At 37.1% G+C, this 21,358-nt stretch overlaps 3 protein-coding genes across 3 annotated transcripts in view; 2 read left to right on the plus strand and 1 right to left on the minus strand.

The window, feature by feature from the left end:
• LOC139949514 (uncharacterized) overlaps positions 1-21,358 on the minus strand; it is a 266,216-nt gene that overhangs the window by 29,275 nt on the left and 215,583 nt on the right. The window contains exon 10 of the transcript XR_011787552.1: positions 6,842-7,009. The gene's annotated coding sequence lies outside the window, so the exon portion shown is untranslated. The remainder of the gene's footprint in view (positions 1-6,841; positions 7,010-21,358) is intronic.
• On the plus strand, positions 7,687-17,131 carry LOC139949509 (uncharacterized). The gene is made up of 2 exons (XM_071947875.1): positions 7,687-7,926; positions 11,731-17,131. Exon 2 carries the CDS (start codon positions 11,764-11,766, stop codon positions 13,543-13,545), a length of 1,782 nt encoding a protein of 593 aa, XP_071803976.1. The 5' UTR covers positions 7,687-7,926; positions 11,731-11,763; the 3' UTR covers positions 13,546-17,131.
• On the plus strand, positions 18,863-21,255 carry LOC139950063 (uncharacterized). The gene has a single exon (XM_071948696.1). It carries the CDS (start codon positions 18,863-18,865, stop codon positions 20,585-20,587), a length of 1,725 nt encoding a protein of 574 aa, XP_071804797.1. The 3' UTR covers positions 20,588-21,255.

The raw sequence follows: 21,358 nt of genomic DNA on the forward strand, positions 1-21,358 counted from the left end.
AGCGTATGTCGGTAACTCGATATGTCGGATGGCACTCCTGGAGCTCCGTACCTTTTGCCAGTCAATGGAAAATCACGCCATGTGCACGCACATATGGCACTGGCGTATATGTGTAAACAAGTTTGAACAAGCTATAGACACGAGGGGTATGCTGCGTTAGGCATAAACTCTTAGGCCAAGAAAATATACAAATGCTTACTTTTGAACCGTAAGACAAGGTCAAAATGAGATTATGTCTGCGAGGGAGACGTTTACGGAGTTTCGAATGATGATTCCGATGATGTATTGATTATAAGAATCCCCTGTGTAGATCAGAAGTAATGATTTTATATTAATAAACAACTTTGAATGACCATCATTCAAGAACGGTTGACGTCATCATGACGTAACTTAAACGGTTTCCTCTCCTAATAAATACCTATCTATGTGTGAAGTTTCAAGTTCATACGAGTTTGGAAAAGGTGCTTTTGTTAGCGGACAAGGTATTTTTGAGTTGGCCGAACAAACTTAAAAATACACTAGAGATTGAGAGTTTGTGAACAAACTCAAGGTGTTCGGTTTCCGGGAGTAAAAGCCTGGATTAACAAACAAATATTACACCTTGCTTTGTTCTCAAGATTTGTAATAAATGATTCAAATTACAAAAACTGTCAAAACCACGTGATTACGTCATCTAGTAAAAGTGTATGTTTGGTGACGTCATCGGTAATATTTGTTTTAAACCAGACCTTTGCCAGACTTGTATGGTGTGATGGTAAAGCATCAAAGGATGTTTATTTCGACCTAAAAGACAATAAACTACGCCCTTTCAAATCATTTCACAGTCTCTTCCCGTTTAAACAAGTCAAAAGGTCAACGAAAGTTCACCAACATATCCATTTCTGTCAAGTACGTAAAGCCCTTTCATATGATGTACAGATTGTCAAAATAGCTTATGTAGTTTAGGAAATATTAACTTAGGAAATATCGACTGACAACTGAAGAAAAGACTGTAAGGGGCATGTATGTTTTAACCGCCTTGAACGAAGACTATTCTTCATGAAGCTTTTTTGCGCTCTATTGATAATATTTTAAAAAAGAAGTAAAAAAAAAAGTGGATGAAAAATAATGATTTTTTGAAATAATAATTTGAATTTTTATTACTCATGAATGGATGACGTCATCATGACCTAACTAACACATTATTCCACTCCTAATGCATATCTAACTATATGCAAAGTTTCAAGTTCATGCGAGTTTGGGAAGTGTGCTTTTGTTCGAGGACAAGGGACGAAGAGAAGAAGAAGATGAAAATCTGGATTGTTTTATTGATTTGTTTGTACTAAAGTTTTCTTTAATCCGGCAGTTTATTTTAGCAAGACCACTCCTAATTGCTTGGGCCTTATGCTTTAACCATTCTGTTTTCTTTGAATGTTTTGTATTGTAACATCTTTGTCTGTGCATGGAGGTAGAAATAGATTAGTTTACGTAACGTCCTTTCCTACTAGAGAAAGTTTGAAAGGGCTTATGTTATTTCAAAGATTTTTTTTCTTCAAAATATTTAACTCAAAATAACTTGGATAGTTGTTTTAACAAATAATCAAAACAATTCATGATTATGCTAAGTTCAAGAAGTAATAAATATCGTAATACTGACGTGAATTCCGTGGGCCCAAAACGCCCTTCACCCGGGGGGAGTGGTCGATCGATGTAACGTCTCTATTCTTCTCGGTGTTTAACCAAAACATGACCAATGTTCGTCATTTTGTACGGTTGTTTTCTCACATAATTAAAAGTCCCATGAATCACTGAAGTAGGTGGCCATCTCAGCGAAACTTCGTCTTCAATTCCACATTGACCACTAAGCAATCAGAAGGGTAACATTTGAACAATTTGACGCTGAAGATTGAAATGAAATCGTTTTCGCAGCGTTCTGCATAGCTATATAGCTCTATGCATATCACGCTATGGTACAGAGTACAACAAACTTGGCAGCATGCCACCAAATAAATTATACCTAATACACTACACGTGTACGCCACAAGTGTTACGCACAACCAATGGGGAAATTTCGTAGTTCTTTATACAAGAAATTGAGAATTTTCAAACTCGATTTTGAACCAGAAGACGAGATCAAAATGGGATCACGTCTGCGAGGCATTTACGGAGTTTTTAACGAACTTTCCGATAATGTGTCGATTGTAACAACCCATCATGTAGATCAAAAGTTATGATTTTTTGAAATAATAAACTTTGAAAATTCATAACTCAAGAATTGATGACGTCATCGTGACATAACTCAAACGGTTTCTTCTCCTTATACATATCTAACTATGTGTAAAGTTTCAATTTTATATGTGCTTGGGAAGTGTGATTTTTTTAGCGGACAATCGCCGCTAATAAGCAGAATGGATGATCACTGGAGCGTGCTCTGCTGCACCGCTAATACACTACACATTGTGTGTATGCCTACGTGCAATGTTTATGCACATACCAATGGGGATTTACGTTGTTCTTTAGACGTGAATTTTGAAATTTTCAACCTCTCTTTTGAGCCGGAAGACAACATCAAAATGGGGTCATGTCTGTGAGGCGTTTACGGAGTTTACAATGACGATTCCGATGATGTTTCGATTGTAAGAATCCCTCATGTAGATCAAAAGTTATGATTTTTTTAATTAATAAACTTTGAATATTCATAACTCAAGAATTGATGACTTCATCATGACGTAACTCACACGGTTTCTTCTCCTAATAAATCGCTAACTATGTGTGAAGTTTCAAGTTCATACGAATTTGGGAAAGGCGCTTTTGTTAGCGGACAAGGGACGTGGAGAAGAAGAAGAAGAAGAAGAAGTATGAAGAAAAAAAAAATAAAAAAAAAAAAAAATAAGAGGTGTTTCGGGCTGTTGGCCCGAACACCTAATTAAGACAGCAAGCATTCTTATAAACTGCACCGCCATTCATGGCATGAAGAGTTCCATGCAGTAAAACTTTACTGATGGATTTGTAAATTTGGATGTTGATACTTGGTTATTGGGCAAAGCAAACATGATACAACTACATGTATCAAAGAAAAAACACCCTTGTTGGACGAATTTGTGTGCTTTCAGATAATAATAAAAGACTTCTAGCTAGAAGTCTTTTGTTATTTTAGAGAGAAATTACCTTTTTCTCAAAAACTACGTTACTTCGGAGGGAGTCGTTTCCCACACTGTTTTATACTATCAACATCTCTCCAATGCTCGTTACCAAGTCAGTTTTTAAGTTAATGTTTGTCTTGAGTAATTACCAAATGTGTACCTTCCCTTTAAAAAAGAAAAAATTCAGATTTGTAAAGCAGAACCATATAAATTGTGTTTTAAATGTTGTTGAGTTTAGTTTCTTTTAAAAGGCACTGGACATGTTTGGTTATTACTAAAATGCACACTTTCTTAACAAGCACCGGGGAGATGTTGATAGCATAAAACATTGTGAGAAACGACTCCCTCAGAAGAAACATATTTTTGAGAAGAAAGTTATGACTCACTAAAATGGTTGAAGCTTAGAAAGATTTCAGGAATGAAGCCTTTTTCAGGCATCTGAAAGCACGCATTTGTGCAACATGGGTGTTTTTTCGCTGGTTTATTTCCTTGCAACTTCAATGACCAATTGAGTCCATATTTCTGAGATTTGTTATTTCATGCACACGGTGGAATACACAAGTGGGAATCGTGGTCTTTGATTTTAGCAAACGTTTCCAGTTCCTTTAAGTCTTACATGTACAGATGTACATGTAGTCTTTGTGATTATTTTTTGCAGTTTTTATTACAGTGGATTTTTAAAGTTCTATTTTACTTTAAATTTAATATGTAAAGTAAGGTTTTCTTAAGTCTTTCTTTTCTTGTCGTTCCTATTCAGTACAAGAAATGGTTTATGGTAATGGAGTGACATTATACTTTTGCAAGTAATTACTAATTTTTATTTTATTAACAATTGTTAAGATTAGATTAAATGGAAAAAAAAACACTTTGAAGTTCTTATTGAAATCATTTTCATATTGAGTTAAACTTCTGAAGTCTTATCTAGTTAACTCTTTCAGTGCTCGCTTTTTGAGGTTTTTCGACATCCAGTGCCCCCTCCCCCCAAAAATAAAATAAATTAAAATAATAGTTCACCTCTTTTTGCTCGCTTACAGAAACGTATCTCAAAATGCAGAAACAAATCTGACTATGTCAGCATTTCAAAGAGTACAGCTATTTACCACCATTCACTGTACGTCATGTATGTACAGTACCTGATAACAGACCTAGATGTACTTCAAACTGTTTTTGTATTTATAGTCCAAGTTCATTATCAGCAGCCATACTCCAATAAACTGATAATCTGGCCATTGATCATTATAAATGGTTGTTTGTCTGATCTTTGACTGTAACAGCAAGTAGCTCTAGTGCACAGTATACATTGCCCTGTACTGACATGTACATGTTTTTCATTCTTAAAGGCACTGGACACATTTGGTAATTGTCAAAGACCAGTCTTCTCATTAGGTGTATCTCAACATATGAATAAAAAAAAAAAAAACTGTGAACATTTGAACTCAATTGGTCATGGAAGTTGCAAGAGATGATAGAAAGCATGCACACAAGTTGTGCCCTTTCAGATGCTTGAATGCAAGAACCCAGCTGCTCAGGTCTCAAATTCAATTAAAATGTTTTAGTGAGAAGTTGCTTCAGAGGGAGCCGTTTCTCAACATGTTTACATATACCATCAACAGCTCTCCATTGCTCGTTACCAAGAAAGTTTTTATGCTAGCAATTATTTTGAGTTATTTAACAGTAGAGTCCAGTGCCTTTAAATGCCATTTTGATTGGAAAACCAAATCTCAGGAACATACATTGTACATTGTGTCACATTTAACAGGATTTACAGTTTGTATAATCACACTCCTTTATGTAGGGCAACCTTATGAAGAACTAGTGTGCATCTGCTCAACGCCTTTCCCGGCGACCCTTTCAACACGGGAAATTCCCTTCAAATTCACACACTTGGGAGACATTTTCATCAGTTTAAGAAAAGTGATTTTGTTAAACTTACAAAGTCGCTCGGCATCGTATAGTATATATATTCCTCTTTCAAAACAGTACACTTTTTATATAAATAGGAGCCAGTCAAGAGGGGCACTTTTTGGTTGAAAAAGATGCATTTTTACTAAAATAATCAGTTTCCTTTGGAGGTCACACCACATTTTGTCATTTTTCGCGGGGGTTGTCCCACTAATTCAACGGCAAACTCGCTAGCAATCTCGCACAACCAGAAGTCGGACTGTTTATAAAACTAGATAAAATAAGCTTTTCATCCATTTAACATGTTTTGTGGTTGGTGGACTGGAAAAGGGGGCACTTATTGTGTCAAATCATGAAGTCCGTTAGAGAGATTGCAATCCCAGAGTCTGGACTACGAGCCATATGGATACTGCGTTATGTGGCGGAAAGCTAGACCTCTTCAAACCCCGCGAAGCACAAACATCGTTTAATCGGATGCAGAACACGTCATTTGGCAAAGCTTTTTGCTATTTTAACCCATCGTTTTTTATGCCTCAACAATAAATTTATATCTTAGAAGCATTTTGGTTCAACAATGTAGCGTTTTTAATGTGATAAGGTATATTTGAATCGTGGAATTTTGTGCATTTCTTTGACTCGAAAATCACTTGACGTGGCTGGATTACTACATTTAGTAATTACATGTAGGGGTGTTTTTTGCAGAATATGTGGTGGGCATGTGCTGGTGGCTGTGCACTCAAGCCGTTACACAGTCAGCTCACACACAGCGTGAGGGATTATCTGCTCAAAACGGGGCCAAAGTTCTTCATAAAGTTGAAACCATTTACAGTTATGAGAAGAAAGAATAGACCTGAGGAATATATATCAATATTATTCAAATATTATTTCAATTCCCAATATGAAACAATTCTCAAAATGCATTACACTATCCAAAGCAGCTGTACTTTTTGTTGTAAGTTTTTATTGCCATTAATCTATTAGAGTCATTACCAAAACAAATACAGATCCTTTAAACAAGAAGTAAGATCAAAATCAAAACTCGCGACAAAAGACGTGGTTAATTTAAGGTTTGCTTCGTTATACTGTTTTAAAACTGCTGTCTAGCTGTACTCGGCTTACTTAACAAACAAAATACTACCATTACAGTCCAAAGATCCTGCTCCAAGCTGAAGCTGTAGAAACTTGACTTGTGGCCAACATTATCTAAGTGCTATCTGTTTGCTTCCATATTCCATGACCCCCCCCCCAAAAAAAAAAACCACCACCACCACCACACACAGTACATACGTCTCTACATTTTATCCCCAAAACCGATCCATCAATAGTTATGTGACTTGCTTTAATGACACAAGTCACAAGACTAGGACTCAAATCAACACTCTGAGGATCAGAAACACCAGAGCCCGAGGGTGATGCACTTAGTCAAACATTTCATAGCAAATAGAAGCTAACAACACTGTGAACTCTGTCCTCCACATTCAGAGTTTTCATTTTCTATTAACAGGACTTTGGGAAGTTTTTTTAATATTTCTCTAAAATCTTACATTTTCATGATGTTTACCAGTTACCAACTACTAACAGTAGAAGACGAGTACACCTGAAAAAGGTTTTTATCACGCCATGCAGTCAGATACCTCATAATAACCTTCTCAGTTTGTTTTTGTTTGAGAAGTTTCCCTCATCAAATGTGTCAAAGACAAACAAAAATTTATTGGCTATGAATAAAAACATCTGTGACAAACAAGAAGATCTGTTAGTCTGTGACGAGAGATGTCAACATGAAATAACATTGACAGTAAATGCTGACTATCGCTTACCTCTCATTGTGAGCTTCCTGTTTCGTGTACATCTTCAACTCTCCCTGTAGTGTCTTCAGAGCTTCACTGCCAGAGTCTTCAGCATCTACCCTGGGAGTCTGAGACTGAGTAGGATCTTATGGGTCTTGAGTTACCATGGTTATGGGCATCCAAGATGAGGAGCAAGGCCTGAGATAAAAAGAGGATCAGAGTAAAGAAGAAGGGTTCAAATAAGGGATTTTTTGAAACTGTTTAAACTGCAGGTTTCATTGTAAGGGTAATACACAAGTTATATGCAAAAGAAATGATTGGTACAAAACCAATAATGATGTCTACGCTCTGTGATGAAATTAAGCGCAAATCTAAAGTCTTTCATAGTAAACAACCGAAGAGAAAGTCTTGTTTTTTTGTTTTTGTTTGTTTAAACAGGAGAAAAAACAGCTCTGGAATTTATTTTTGAAACCTTTAAACATTTTTAAGACTTGATTTTTGTGGCTACCATAAAATGACTCAAGCAAGCAGCAAACAGCAGTGCATCAATTAGAAATAGAATATCAAAAAAGAATAATGAAAGCCTGAGGTTCAATGACTAAAACAAATAAAACAAAGTTTGACTTACAAAAACCTTTTTTATTTTCAGTAATATGCATGGGAATAAAGTTTCAAAAGAAATAGTTTTGTTTGTTGACGTCTGAATCCAAAACCAGACAAGTATTGCAGTATGCTTTGGTCCAATGTTCAACAACCTGTTATTGATTAGTCACTGAGTCCCAGTAATGTACATGTAGGGGTCACAGACACCAAGAACTTTCAGATTGATATTATTTCAGTGTGTAAATATGCGCTAAGTGCAGTATCAGTAGAACTGTACATTAACCATAACACTGCCACAAACAAGAGCTAAATTAAGGAACTGGAATTTCCACAAAACAGTAATAAATAGGGGCGTGTTGTTCCAAAGTTTAACTACATGTAACTCTATGAAAATACAGTGTGACATCATTCATTGTGTTGCGCCAACATCAAACAGATCATTGCTGGAATTTCCTCTTCAACTTTAACATTTTTTTGCTGTGTTTCATGCTAAATTCTTCTGTCAAATACTGGTAAGTAATATTTGGAATTATAAATTGTTTATTTTGTACATGTAGGGAACCAGATTAAAAGGCCTTTTTGAAATTTAGCGGTGCCAGTCAGAAGCCATCCAACCTGTAACTGCGGTATAGCCAAGGATCAAATCTCAGTTTATAACCAACCTGGGAAGCTGCAGCGAAGGGATCACCTTAACCCTTTTGCCCAAATACCGCCCGGAGACGCCCTGTGTATTACCACGCATACCGCCCGCTGGCGCCCGCGCAGTTTGACATGGTGTTATTCGAGTTATAATGATGCTATTATAACGCAGCAAACAGCCGTAGATAGAGCGAGATCTCAAGATGACAACAGTCTAAAAACAGCACATGGTCCACATAAGAAAAAATGACGTAAGGTTCAAAGGTCGAAAGTCATTTCACAATCAAACAACGCATGTATGAGTGGGTGCTTTTTCTGTGTGTCGGACAACAGTAAAGTTGAGAGAACTTGTGTGCACAACTTTCCACGTAAACTAACCTTCACTTGATACGCAAACAGTGTTTTCAAATTTTTGTTGTTCGCTCTCATATTTCCAACCTGAAAGCTTGAAATTGGTGAGTCAAACAAAACAACTGTGAAAATCATTCAAAAGATAATTTCATCCTCTACAAAATAAACTCAACTTGTAACACAAGAAATTAATCACACCGACAGTTATCCGACGATTTCTGGATACGGCCGGAAATTGATTGATTTTTCATGGCGCACTGAGGAGCGTGTGACGTTATGTTTAATGTTGCGTGAGTGCTAAAGGGTTAAAGGGATGTGACAATTTATTAAAAACTGTAAAGTAATAAACCACAGGGAATACTGGGTAATTTTCAAAGAATTTGGGTTGATTAAAGAACAATTTACAAGAGCGGGACATAAAGATACAACCTCTGGTTTAAAGTGGCAGTCTTTAACAACTAAACTATCTAGCCTGAAAATTAAGGCAAGATGCCAGTAAGTTTCCCCTGTGGTTTATTACTTTATGCTTGTCTAAGTATGTTTAAAGGCCCGGACACCTTTGGAAATTGTGAAAGACCAGTATTCTCAGAATATATACATTAAACTACAAATCTGGGGACATTTTGACCAAGTTGACATCCAAAGTTAATGAAATAATGAAAGAAAAGATACCTTGTTGCACAAATGTGTGCGCTTTCAGACCTTGCGGCCTGAAGTTTTTTAATATTTGAGAGAGAAATTACCTCTTTCAGAGGGAGCCAGTTCTCACAATGTTTTCCATCAACGACTCTTTACTGCCTGTTACCAAGTTTGTTATGCTTACATGTTGAGTAAAAGCCAACACGAGGACCATCATAAGCAGCTTTTTGGATTGCCTGGTTTTTCAGCCACAGTGCATCAGTTAATAACAGCCGCTTGTCTGAAAATGGCCAATACCAGTCTAATTTTTAGATCATGGAACAACTTTAGTCATCTTGCTGATTGGCAAAATTGTCAGTACTTGGACAAAAAGTCCCTTAAATTACTTACGATGAACACAAAACCCCCAATTAAGAGCGCCTTGAAATCACACGCTAGTATTTATCAAAGATCAATCTTTGGTATAAAAAAATGTGCAGCGATTGGTACCCAGAAGTCAGCTATTTTGTAATGGCATTTCGCCTGCATTTGTTATTGTGTCGGAAGGCAACCTGACTACAATTTTAGCCAATGGATGGAGCCTTGTGTCCAATTGATATTTCTATGAATGTTAAACAAAGAGCAAGACTGCCAATCAGAGAGCAGGATTACAAGAAAAATATACAGACACAAATCTGAAACTTTCATTCCCAGTAGGTAGAAAGCAGGCGGGCGATCGTGCACAAAATGGGATTTTAGTTTGGGATTAGAGGTTATAAAATGATTAGATATGGTTTGCATAAAAATGTTTGAGCAATCAGCCGATCTTGCAGGAATAGTTTGCACCATCGCCGATCATGCAAAAACAGTTTGTGCAATCGGCACATTGTGCTGGAATAACTTGTGCAATTTGACGATACTGCAGGAATCGTTTGTGCAATTTAACACTCATGCATGATTGGTTTTGCACCCAGAAAAAAAATAACCCTGTGGAGAACGCTGGTGTGTGGTGCATGCGATGCAGTTGCATGCGATGCGATGCAGTGTTGGTACCTGCCAAGCATACATGTACAGAGCAAGGCTGCCAGGTCTGTTAGAACCGTTCGTTTCAGTCACATGTCTGGCAGAATTCCTTGGTCCATCCGTAGATGGGACTTATACGTTTAGAACCATTGAAAACCAATAATGAGTTCCCACTCTATGACTGAGTGAAATATTAGGGGGGATAGTTCATGTAAGAATTGGACCAGGTTTTTTTAAAGCGTTATTCATGACATGTGCCATATTATATGCTTGGATCATCAAAGGCACAATTACCCCCAAGTCCCTATCAGCCTAGACTTGATTCAAGTCCCGTTCTCGTGCGAGAGGTCCCTAAGCATGTGCCCGCAGGTGCCCGCAGTCAAAATGTAGCTATCATGATCCCGAGAATGGGACTTGACGAGGTCGTTTCTTACTATGCACGTTGTTATCGAAAAATCTCCCCAAATGTACAAAACAAAACAAAAACAATGAGTGAGGAAGCGCTGCTCCGTCTGTAAAGTACTCATTAAACTCTGTGACATCACAGTGTAATTAAGACATTGTAAGTGCACGTGTCTAGACGCGGCGCGCGCGTGGGGCGGGCAAACTCATCAGCAGGCAAGGGGTGTGGGTAATTTAAGTTGATGAATTGCACTTCCCAAATATTTGAGGTTCAAATTTTGTAAACAATTTTTTTCAATTTTTTTTAAAACAAGTTTTACTTTATAATGCCTGCTAACCAAAAAGGCATTTATGAATGGGAATAAAAGAGTAGTGACTCATTCTTAAACAGCCATTTAAAACATTGCATGATCGTGGTCGTGCGATAAAGGCCCTCAACTTCCGCTTGGGCCGTTAGCACACTGCCACGACCCTGCTTAGCACACTGCCACGACCCTGCCAGTTTTAATAGCCGTTTAAAAACTCATCGCTACTCTTTTATTCCCTTTTTGAAGGTAACATTTTTTTTAATTTGACCAAGCGCAAGAGAAGATTAGATTCATTTGTCTTTATAGGTATGAAATAAAGCTTACTTCATTAATGCCTTTACTCAGTAGATCTGAAATAAGTTGCATCAGAATCAAAGTCAGCATTTTAAGAATTTTCTTTGTTCAAGATGTTACACAGTGAGGTAATATGCTTCACTGATGTTCAATTAAAGACAGTGGACACTATTGGTAATTGTCAAAGATTAGTCTTCACAGTTGGTGTATCTCAACATATGCATAAAATAACAAACCTGTGAAAATTTGAGCTCAATTGGTCGTCGAAGTTGCGAGATAATAATGAAAGAAAAAATACCCTTGTCACACGAAGTTGTGTGCTTTCTGATGCTTGATTTCGAGACCTCAAATTCTCGAAATCAAATTCATGGAAAATTATTTCTTTCTTGAAAACTCTGTCACTTCAGAGGGAGCTGTTTCTCACAATGTTTTATACTATCAACCTCTCCCCATTATTTGTAATCAAGAACGGTTTTATGATGATAATTTTTTTGAGTAATTACCAATAGTGTCCACTGCCTTTAAAAAACACAGGACTACTGTGCTTGTTCTGCCAAAAGTGTATTGGCTCTCCATCAAAGCTACCATTCTCTAATGACGAGTAGAATATGACTATAGATGTAATCAAGTCTTCCATAAAACAATGAACTATTTAACCTAGGCTTTTCTTTTAATTCACAGCTCAACAATTCAGCAAGTGTACTTCCAATCAGAATGGCATCTAATATAACAGTTCAGTCAGTGGTATCAGAGATAAGTCAGGATCATCTTGAATGTCCAATTTGCAGTGGACGCTTCAAGCAACCCAAACTACTGGAGTGTTCTCATTCATTTTGTCTTGAATGCCTTCAACAACTCAGGGAGAAGGGTCCAAGTACTACAAGGCTTTCATGTCCAGTGTGTAGACTGGAAACTCTGTTAAAAGAAAATGGCATTGACGGTCTGAAAGCAGACTTTAAAACACTTTCACTGATAGAAGCTATTGAAAAACAGGAAACTCAACTGAAACAACTTCCTGAAAAAGAATTTGTTACCAAATGTAGTAAGCATACTGGCAAAGATGTTATTATGTTTTGTAACAGTTGCAAAAAGTTGGTATGCACAACTTGCATTTCAAAAGACCATCAATCTCATTCTCTTATTGAAACCAGTGAGGCTTCAGACAAATGCAAACAAAGCGCCACAGAACTTGTAGCAGAATTAAGAAAGAGAATCAAAACCTACAACATTGCTATTCAAGAAATAGACATGTCCCGTAAGACATTAGACTCTATGTTTGCTGCCACCAAAGAGAAAATCTCCAAGAAGGCTGATGAGGAGATTGCCAAAGAGGCTGCCAGGATCAGAGAGGAGAAGCAGAAACTGATGCAAGAGGCAGAACAGATTTATAAAGACAGAGTCAAGACAATGGAAACTGCACGAGCTATAAACAGCAAAGAGATAAACAAAGCAGAGCACAAGCAGGATGAGGTAAATCAACTCATGGATCAACGGATCAAGATTGTACATCACATAGAACAACTCTTACAAGACCTCAAAGAATACAGAGAGAAGAAACCAACAAAAGTACCAGATGAGTTGAGTTATATGGACTTTAAAGAAGGCCAGAAATCACTAGGGAGACTGGTACTGAACGATGAACAACAGGTAGAATCAGCAACTTCTGCTCAGGCTAGAAAGCCAACATTTCAATTCATGAAATTCTTCAAAAAAGATAAGTGGACATTAAAAACAAAAATGAGTAAATACAAGAACATGAAACAAAAGATGGTGAAGATTGATGCATGGGATGTTACTGCATACTCTAATAGTGATATTGTTGTGGCAGAGTGGGATAACACCAGCCTGATTACAATACCAGCAGAGAGCAACCCTCAATCCTATGTTGTCTCACAAGAACTTACAATCCAAGGTCTTACCAGACCAAGCAGTATGGCTGTGAATAAGAATGATGAGCTCATTGTTCTAGATAAAGAAACAGTCAAGATCTTCAGCAGGAATTATCAGCTGCTCCATCAGTTCAATCCAGGCATTAAACCATCATGTATTGCAGTGGATGACAACAATCTGATAGCAGGGGGTTCTCGTACCAAGGCAGAGATCTCGCTACACAAACCAGCTGGATCCCTCATCAGAACACTGTCTGCTCCAGGGATTGGTGGATACTTGACTACCTACAAACAACAACTCATCTACACCAACTGGGATGACAAGAAGTTAGTATCAGTAACCTACAATGGTGAAATGGTATTCTCAGTAGATATCAATCAGCCTGGGTGGCCTCAGGGTGTGTGTTGTGACAAGAATGGTAGCATCTATGTTGCTGTATGGAGAGGAGCATACTCATCAAGTCAGATCCATCATTACAGTCCTGATGGCAAGTACATTGGATGTATCATCAAGGATTGTGATTGTCCCCGTGGTATCACAATCACACCAGCTGGTGACCTGGTTGTGGCTACAGAAAGAGTAGTTAAAATCTATCAGCATGAGTAAAGACATCAACAAACATTATTCTGGACCACAATAACCTTCAAGCTGAGATAAACATTTCGGCAACGCATAAATCAGTATTTGACTAAACTATAATTTCACCAACATCAGCCAAGAACATATAAACAGTAAAAATAACCTGGTAAATGTTTTATCGAGTTTAATCGCTTGAGTTTAGTATTCTACAATTTTTCCTCTGTATCACCTGCATGACTAAATTTCTGAACCAATTTGTCGTTTTGTGGAATATCAGCGCCAACATGGAACACTGACAAAAGCAAATAAACTATAACAGTCTGATCATTGTAAGATCTCCTCTCTAGGTCACACAAAAATTGTATCTTTTATAAATATTAGTCAGTTCCCGTTGTGGTTTATAAGTTAATATAGTTTATATGTGTAAGTATAAAAGTTAAATCAAGTTTGAATCCTTAGAGGTTTTGTTGTAACATTTCTGTGACTTATGACACTGTACACTGTCGGTAATTGTCAAAGACCAGTCTTCTCATTTGGTGTATCTCAACATACGCATACATAACAAACCTGTGAAACTTGAACTCAATAGGTCGTCAAAGTTTCTAAATAATAATGAAAGAAAAAGAATGTCACTCGAAATTGTGTGCTTTGAAATGCTTGATTTCGAGAACTCAAAATCTAATTCTGAGGTCTCAAAATCTAATTCATGGAAAATTACGTCCATCTCAAAAACTATGTAACTTCAGAGGGAGCTGTTTCTCACAATGCTTTATACTATCAACAGCTCCCCATTACTTGTTATCAAGTACGTTTTAAAACTAAAATAGTGCCTATTAATAAACCCTTTAGCACCAGTAATACACATCAAAACTTTAATGAAAGGCATACTTTGGTAAACACTTTTAAAAATGATTGGTACTATAAACTTCCAGGTAGACGTAAAGCAGATTTTGATTTTATAAAGCATTTTGAGAAATGTTTCACTTAATAATAATAATAATAATATTGAAGTCTTATATAGCACATGTATCTACCATACAAGGTACTAAAGGCGCTGAGAATATACAAACTTTCAGAAAGATAAGTTATTGCAGGGATGAATTCTGAGACCCAATTATTTAGCACCTTATAAGGGTTTACAAGGTGCTACGGCGCATTAAGCAGCCACAGCCAGGAACACCAGGGCGAACCCCTTCTCTTTTCGACAAGTGCACTGGGTTCTTTTACATGCGTTACAAAACACATGTGACCAACGGCTTTACGTCCCACCTGAAGGACGAAGCAATGGTTAAGTGTCTTGCTTAAGGACACAGGTGTCATGGCTGGGGATTCGAACCCACACTTTGCTGATCAGAAACACCAGAGTTTGAAGTCGGTGCTGTTAACCGCTCGGCCACGACACTTCCACGTTCCACTTTGAAGTTATGTTGTCAAGAAAAATATATCAGTAATTATTCCCCAAAGTTTGAATCTGAGAAGCGTTACTGACAGTAATGGTTTTCAGATTGTGTGTTCCGAATAGTGATATTCATCCGGCCTGGACATTATCATTCTGAATTTTAGGGCAGTAGCTCACTAACACGAACACTCATTGAAATGAATTGTTCAAAGGTTACATGGATCTCATAAACACAAACACTCATTGAAATGAAATGTTCAAAGGTTACATGGATCTCATAAACACGGACACTCATTGAAATGAAATGTTCAAAGGTAACATGGACCTCATAAACAGGAACACTCATCGAAATGAAATGTTCAAAGGTTACATGGATCTTGTAAACAGGAACACTCATTGAAATGAAATGTTCACAGGTTACATGGATCTCATAAACAGTAACACTCATCGAAATGAAATGTTCACAGGTTAAATGGATCTCATAAACAGGAACACTCATTGAAATGAAATGTTCACAGGTTACATGGATCTCATAAACAGTAACACTCATTGAAATGAAATGTTCACAGCTTACATCATGTACATGGATCTCATAAACAGGAACACTCATTGAAATGAAATGTTCATAGGTTACATGGATCTCATAAACACGAACACTCATTGAAATGAAATGTTCAAAGGTTACTTGATTGAAGTTTTCTTGTATATATTTATATTTAAATTGGATCAAATGGAATGTTCAAGAGATTTAATTGTCATCAAAAACATGCAATTACAAATAATTTTAGACTAATTCACTGTAACTGCAGAAAGTTGCACATTTGTGTAGTTTTAAAGGAAATGTCTCTCTGCACAGTGACTTTGTTTCCGAAAGAGTAACAGAGTGACCTTAATGACTTAGTTGTTATTACCATTTTATCTCCAGTAACCATATATTATATGGTTATTAAGTTTGTAAGAATTTAACTTTGGAACACATGTCCAGGCAATATAGCTTTGCAGCTTTAATTTGATGTCAACTTTGTAACAGGTAAAATGTTTGGTGTTGAGTGTAACCCTGGAGAAAGTCATCCAAAGCAAGTGACTATTGTAATACTGTTGTTAGTCACAGCAGCCTTAACCAAACTGCTTGTTTTGGCAGTTTGTTTGTTTGTTTGTTTACGATGCTTTATTCCACGTTTCATTTCATCACTCTGGTGTTCTCTAAAATTAATTGCGGATCAAGATTTTTTGCCTAAAGCTAGAGAATCTCTGTTGCTACTCTGTAAAGGCACTGAACACATTATGTAATTGTCAAAGACCAGTATTCTCAAAATAACGAGCCTGGAAAAATTGTACCCATTTGGTCATTGAAATTGCAAGAACAAGATGAAAGAAAAACACCCTTGCTCTACAAAATAGGGTGCTTTCAGATAGGAATAAAAGGCCGGGGTGGGAGTCTTTTATTATTGTAGTGAGAAATTACCTCTCTCTCAAAAACTACATTGCTTCAGAGGGAGTCAATTCTCACAATGTTTTATACATGTACATGGTGAGCTCCTTAGCCTACATGTAGTGTAAAAAATCTACTCTAGAATGAGGAAGGTGGACTACCATCTCAACTGCCTCAGTATTTCAATATGATTCAAGCTTGCTCCTTGTCACTGGATGAGCTCATTGGCCTAGCAGTTTAGATCTACTCCAGATTGAGGAAGGTGGACTACCATCCCAACTGCCTTGAGTATTTCAATACGATTCAAACTTGCTCCTTGTCACCGGGTGAGCCCATAGGCCTTGCAGTTAAGATCTACATGTACTCCAGAATGAGGAAAATAGACTTGCTAATCTCAATTGCCTTAGCATTTTAATATGATTCAAACTTGCTCCTTGTCACTGGGTGAGGTCATTGGCCCAGTAGTTCAGATCTACTCAAGAATAAGGAAAACGTACTAGCCCATCTCAATCGACTTTCAATATGATTCAAACTTATAATTTGCATCAGGGATGAAAATAATTCATTTTTTTTTTTACCCATACACCGATGGTTGTTAGCACTGTATACTCGGTACTGCCTGTGAGTTTTGTGAACAAATATCAGATGGCATACTACTCGTGTGGGATTCGAACCTGCGACCCTTGCAATTCTAGAGCAGTGTCTTACCAGCTAGACCACTGAGATTGCCCGGTAGCTAGAGGCAGGTCGAGTCCTATGCTTTGACAGCGGGTACCGCAACGATATAATAAATGTTATTTATGATTCAAACTTGTTGTGTCCCAAACACCTTCCTTGTTTGTCCATTTATTTTGTCTAGACAAACATATATGCACTTTGTGAAATTAGAATTAGTTTTGCATAAGTTACAAGCCAACATTAAGTTGATGCTCCAGGCTCACAATATAGTAGTACTGGTAGTAAAAACAAAGTACATTGGTCCCGTCCCAACTCTAGAATCAACCCAACTATAGTTGGGACTCTAGTCCCAACTTGAGTATAACTGGGTTTGCCTGATTGTTTGTAAGAAACTGTTCACAATGCACCCGTCATAACACAAGTTGGACCAGTCCCAACATAGTTGGGATGATTCTAAAGTTGGGACAGAACCTACACACAATGCGCAATGTACGGCCAATGAGGTGATCCTACAATAACAAACCCAAGCCCCATACACCCACTCATTTTATAAGCATAGAACCAGCCAGTGTAAATACATGTAACACCTTAGTGACCTGAACACAACAGTACAATATTGATATTTATCATAAGAATACCGTGCCTACTTTGAATCTGAAAAGCTGAATCAAAGTTATCCATGCATACTATACTTCATTCACACAACACAAAGACTTAAATATATAATTTGGTATTTCCACATTTGCAATGTTCACAGTCAGACTTATACCAGTACCAGGTAGGGAGTGTCACTGTGTAATAGTCCAACGGATCATTGCTTGAATATCCTACTCATCTAACAGATTGGATGCTGTGTTTCAAGCCATCTTCTTTTGCCACAATTCAAGTCAGTTGATTAAGATTATTCAAAGGTAATCAGTAATGATTTTTTTGAGGAATAATTTACAAATCCAGTCTTTTGGCATACACTGTATAAGCTGCAAGGTGTATATGGCTCAGAACACCATAATCAGAAAAGCAGCAAAGAAGAGTGTGGATGTTAACCTATAAGCCACATTAGAATAGTATTCAAAGTGGTACTAAACGATGCCTGTATGTATTTATAAATCCCTACCGTCTTGTCTCACTTTTTACCCAAAATATTTAATGTAATAATAAAAACATTGCAATCATTGATTGCACTATCCGTCTTGAAAATCTCACACCCTGCCAGACGTGTGAACATTTGGCACACACCCAACACATTTTTTTGTACTGGTAGAGTCACACAAATTAGTTGATAGTACGTCTCAGCCACAAAGTATTTGCTACTTTAAGAACTACTTCACCAATCTTTAGGGGAAGGATAAGATTAGATGTATACAATTTGTAATATTGTTTTGATTTAGTTCATTCATCCAGAGTCAGTGTCATACTTCAGAGTTATATTCTTTTATGCCTGTCATCAGTGACAAGATTTTAAAATACACGTTTCATGCCACTACATCCATTGCATAAGAAGTTATGGATGTCAAGGGGCAACATTTGAGACAAGTTCCAATTTGATACATTGTTATAATTAGGAGTTATTACAGGTAAATAAATATGCTTGCCTCTTTGTAAATTTACAAAAAATGCAAACAAAATGTCTGACCTTTGTTAATTTATGAGAAGTAAATGAACAAAGTAAAGGAGAAGTATTTTTTGACAAGCATGTCTCACTTTAGTTGACTAATGACTAAAGGCAAGTAATATCATGTACTCAAGTCTTCCACTGATGGTATTATACATTGAACTTAATTAGCTATTTTCTCTTTTATTTCAGTTTCACGTTCCAGCAAGTCCTTCCAATCATAATGGCATCCAATATAACAACTCAGTCAGTGCTAGAACAGATAAGTCAGGATCATCTTGAATGTCCAATTTGCAGCGGACGCTTCAAGCAACCCAAACTACTGGAGTGTTCTCATTCATTTTGTCTTGAATGCCTTCAACAACTCAGAAAGAATAGTCCAAGTACTACAAGGCTTCCTTGTCCAGTGTGTACACAGGAGACTCTAATAAATAAAAATGGTATTGATGATCTCAAAACAAACTTAACAGTCCTTTCATTGATAGAAGCTATTGAAACAAAGGAAACCCGACTGAAACAGCAGCAAGGAAAACAAGTACCCAGTCAGGAGTTTGTTTCCAAGTGTAGCAAGCATACTGGCAAGGATCTTATCATGTATTGTGAAACATGCAAGAAACTGATATGTACAACTTGCATTACTAAAGAACATAGCAAGCACCCTGCAATAGAACTGAATGAAGCTTCGGACAAAAGTAAACAACATGCGTCAGAACTTCTAGCAGAAGTAAGACAGAGTATCACAACCTTCAACATTGCCATTCAAGAAATAGACACATCTCGTAAGAAACTACACTCTATGTTTGCTGCAACCAAACAGAAAATCTCCAAGAGGGCTGATCAGGAGATTGCCAAGGTGGCTGCCAAGATCAGAGAGGAAAAGCAGACACTGATGCAAGAGGCAGAACAGATTTATAAAGACAGAGTCAAGACAATGCAAACTGCACGAGCTACTAACAGCATAGAGATCAACACAGCAGAGCTCAAGCAGGATGAGGTAAATCAACTCATGGATCAACAGATCAAGATTGTTCATCACATAGAACAACTCTTACAAGACCTCAAAGAATACAGAGAGAAGAAACCAACAAAAGTACCGGATGGGTTGAGTTATATGGACTTTAAAGAGGACCAAAACTCACTAGGGAAACTAATGCTGAAAGATAAATGGACATTAAAAACAAACATTAATAAATACAAGAACATAAAACAACAATCAAGAATGGGCATTTCTGCGCGGCATGTTGCTGCATACTCTAATAGTGACATTGCTGCTCTAAATCAGAACAATAAAAGCTTGATTACAATACCAGCAGAGAGCAATCCTCATTCCTCTGTCATTCCACAAGAACTATTAATCCAAGGTATTACCAGACCAAGCAGTATGACTGTGAATGAGAATGATGAGCTCATTGTTCTAGAAAATGAAACAGTCAATATCTTCAACAGGAATTATCAGCTCCTCCATCAGTTCAATCCAGGCAGAAAACCATCATGTATTGCAGTGGATGACATCAATCTCATAGCAGTGGGTAATTATACCAAGGCAGAGATCTCTCTACACAAACCAGATGGATCCCTCATCAGAACACTGTCTGCTCCAGGGATTGGTTATCACCTGACTACCTACAAACTGAGACTCATCTACACCAACTGGGATGGCAATAAGTTAGTATCAGTAACCTACAATGGTGGAATGGTATTCTCAGTAGATATCAATCAGTCTGGGTTCCCTCGTGGTGTGTGTTGTGACAAGGATGGGAGCATCTATGTTGCTGTATGGAGAGCAACATACCCATCATCAGGTGATATCCATCATTACAGTCCTGATGGCAAGTACATTGGATGTATCATCAAGGCTTGTGGTTATCCCAATGGTATCACAATTACACCAGCTGGTGATCTGGTTGTGGCTACAGACAAATCAGTTCAAATCTATCAGCATGAGTAAAGACATCAACAAACATTATGCTGGACCACAATAACATTCAATCTGAGATAAACATTTGGGTAAAACAAAAATCATTATCTTCTGTCAAAATATTATTTCATTTACATCAACTCTGTGACAAATAACATAAATGAAATGTTATTGTACTTCACTGCATGGGTTTGAAAATGAAAACAAATACTACTTAGTAAAGACAGCAATGATTGTAATAAAATGCAATGCCATTCATGGCATGAAGAGTTCAATGCAGCAGAAAACTTACTCAGAAGACAAATATTTTGTAACCAAATTACATGATATAAATTATAGATTGTGATATTCTGATTATTTGATTTAACTAATACTTCATTATTGAAAATAGTAATATCAACATAAAGAGTAGTGCTGGGCGAATAGTGAAATTTTGATATTAGGATAGCGCTGGCCAACTATCCGAAATTAACCGGATATTCGAACGGTAATTTTCGCCGCTAGAGGGCGCTATTTAAATTTTAAAAAATATAAAAAGTAAAAAGAATTGGCGGATTGATATTAGTTTTAGACAGTCTCACTCGGCTCATTCATAAAAATAACCGGATTTAATTAAAAGATGGCGATTTGCTTTTTCTTTTGATTGTGATTGACTCTACGTGAAGGAAAACTTTCGTAATTTTTGAACAAATTACGTCAGAAATGTCAGTTTTAACTCTTCACGGAGGTGAGCATAGTTAAATACTTAATTTATGCTGTTTTATGCTGTCTTAATAGAAGTTTCATGAGGATTCAGACAAA

This window comes from Asterias amurensis, chromosome 17 (genome assembly GCF_032118995.1).
Source record: "Asterias amurensis chromosome 17, ASM3211899v1".
In the NCBI taxonomy this organism is placed as follows: Eukaryota; Metazoa; Echinodermata; class Asteroidea; order Forcipulatida; family Asteriidae; genus Asterias; species Asterias amurensis.

Bases quoted from the DNA above. Each gene is read 5' to 3' on its own strand.
- LOC139949509 (XM_071947875.1), top strand. From the start codon at position 11,764: ATGGCATCTAATATAACAGTTCAGTCAGTGGTATCAGAGATAAGTCAG.
- LOC139950063 (XM_071948696.1), top strand. From the start codon at position 18,863: ATGGCATCCAATATAACAACTCAGTCAGTGCTAGAACAGATAAGTCAG.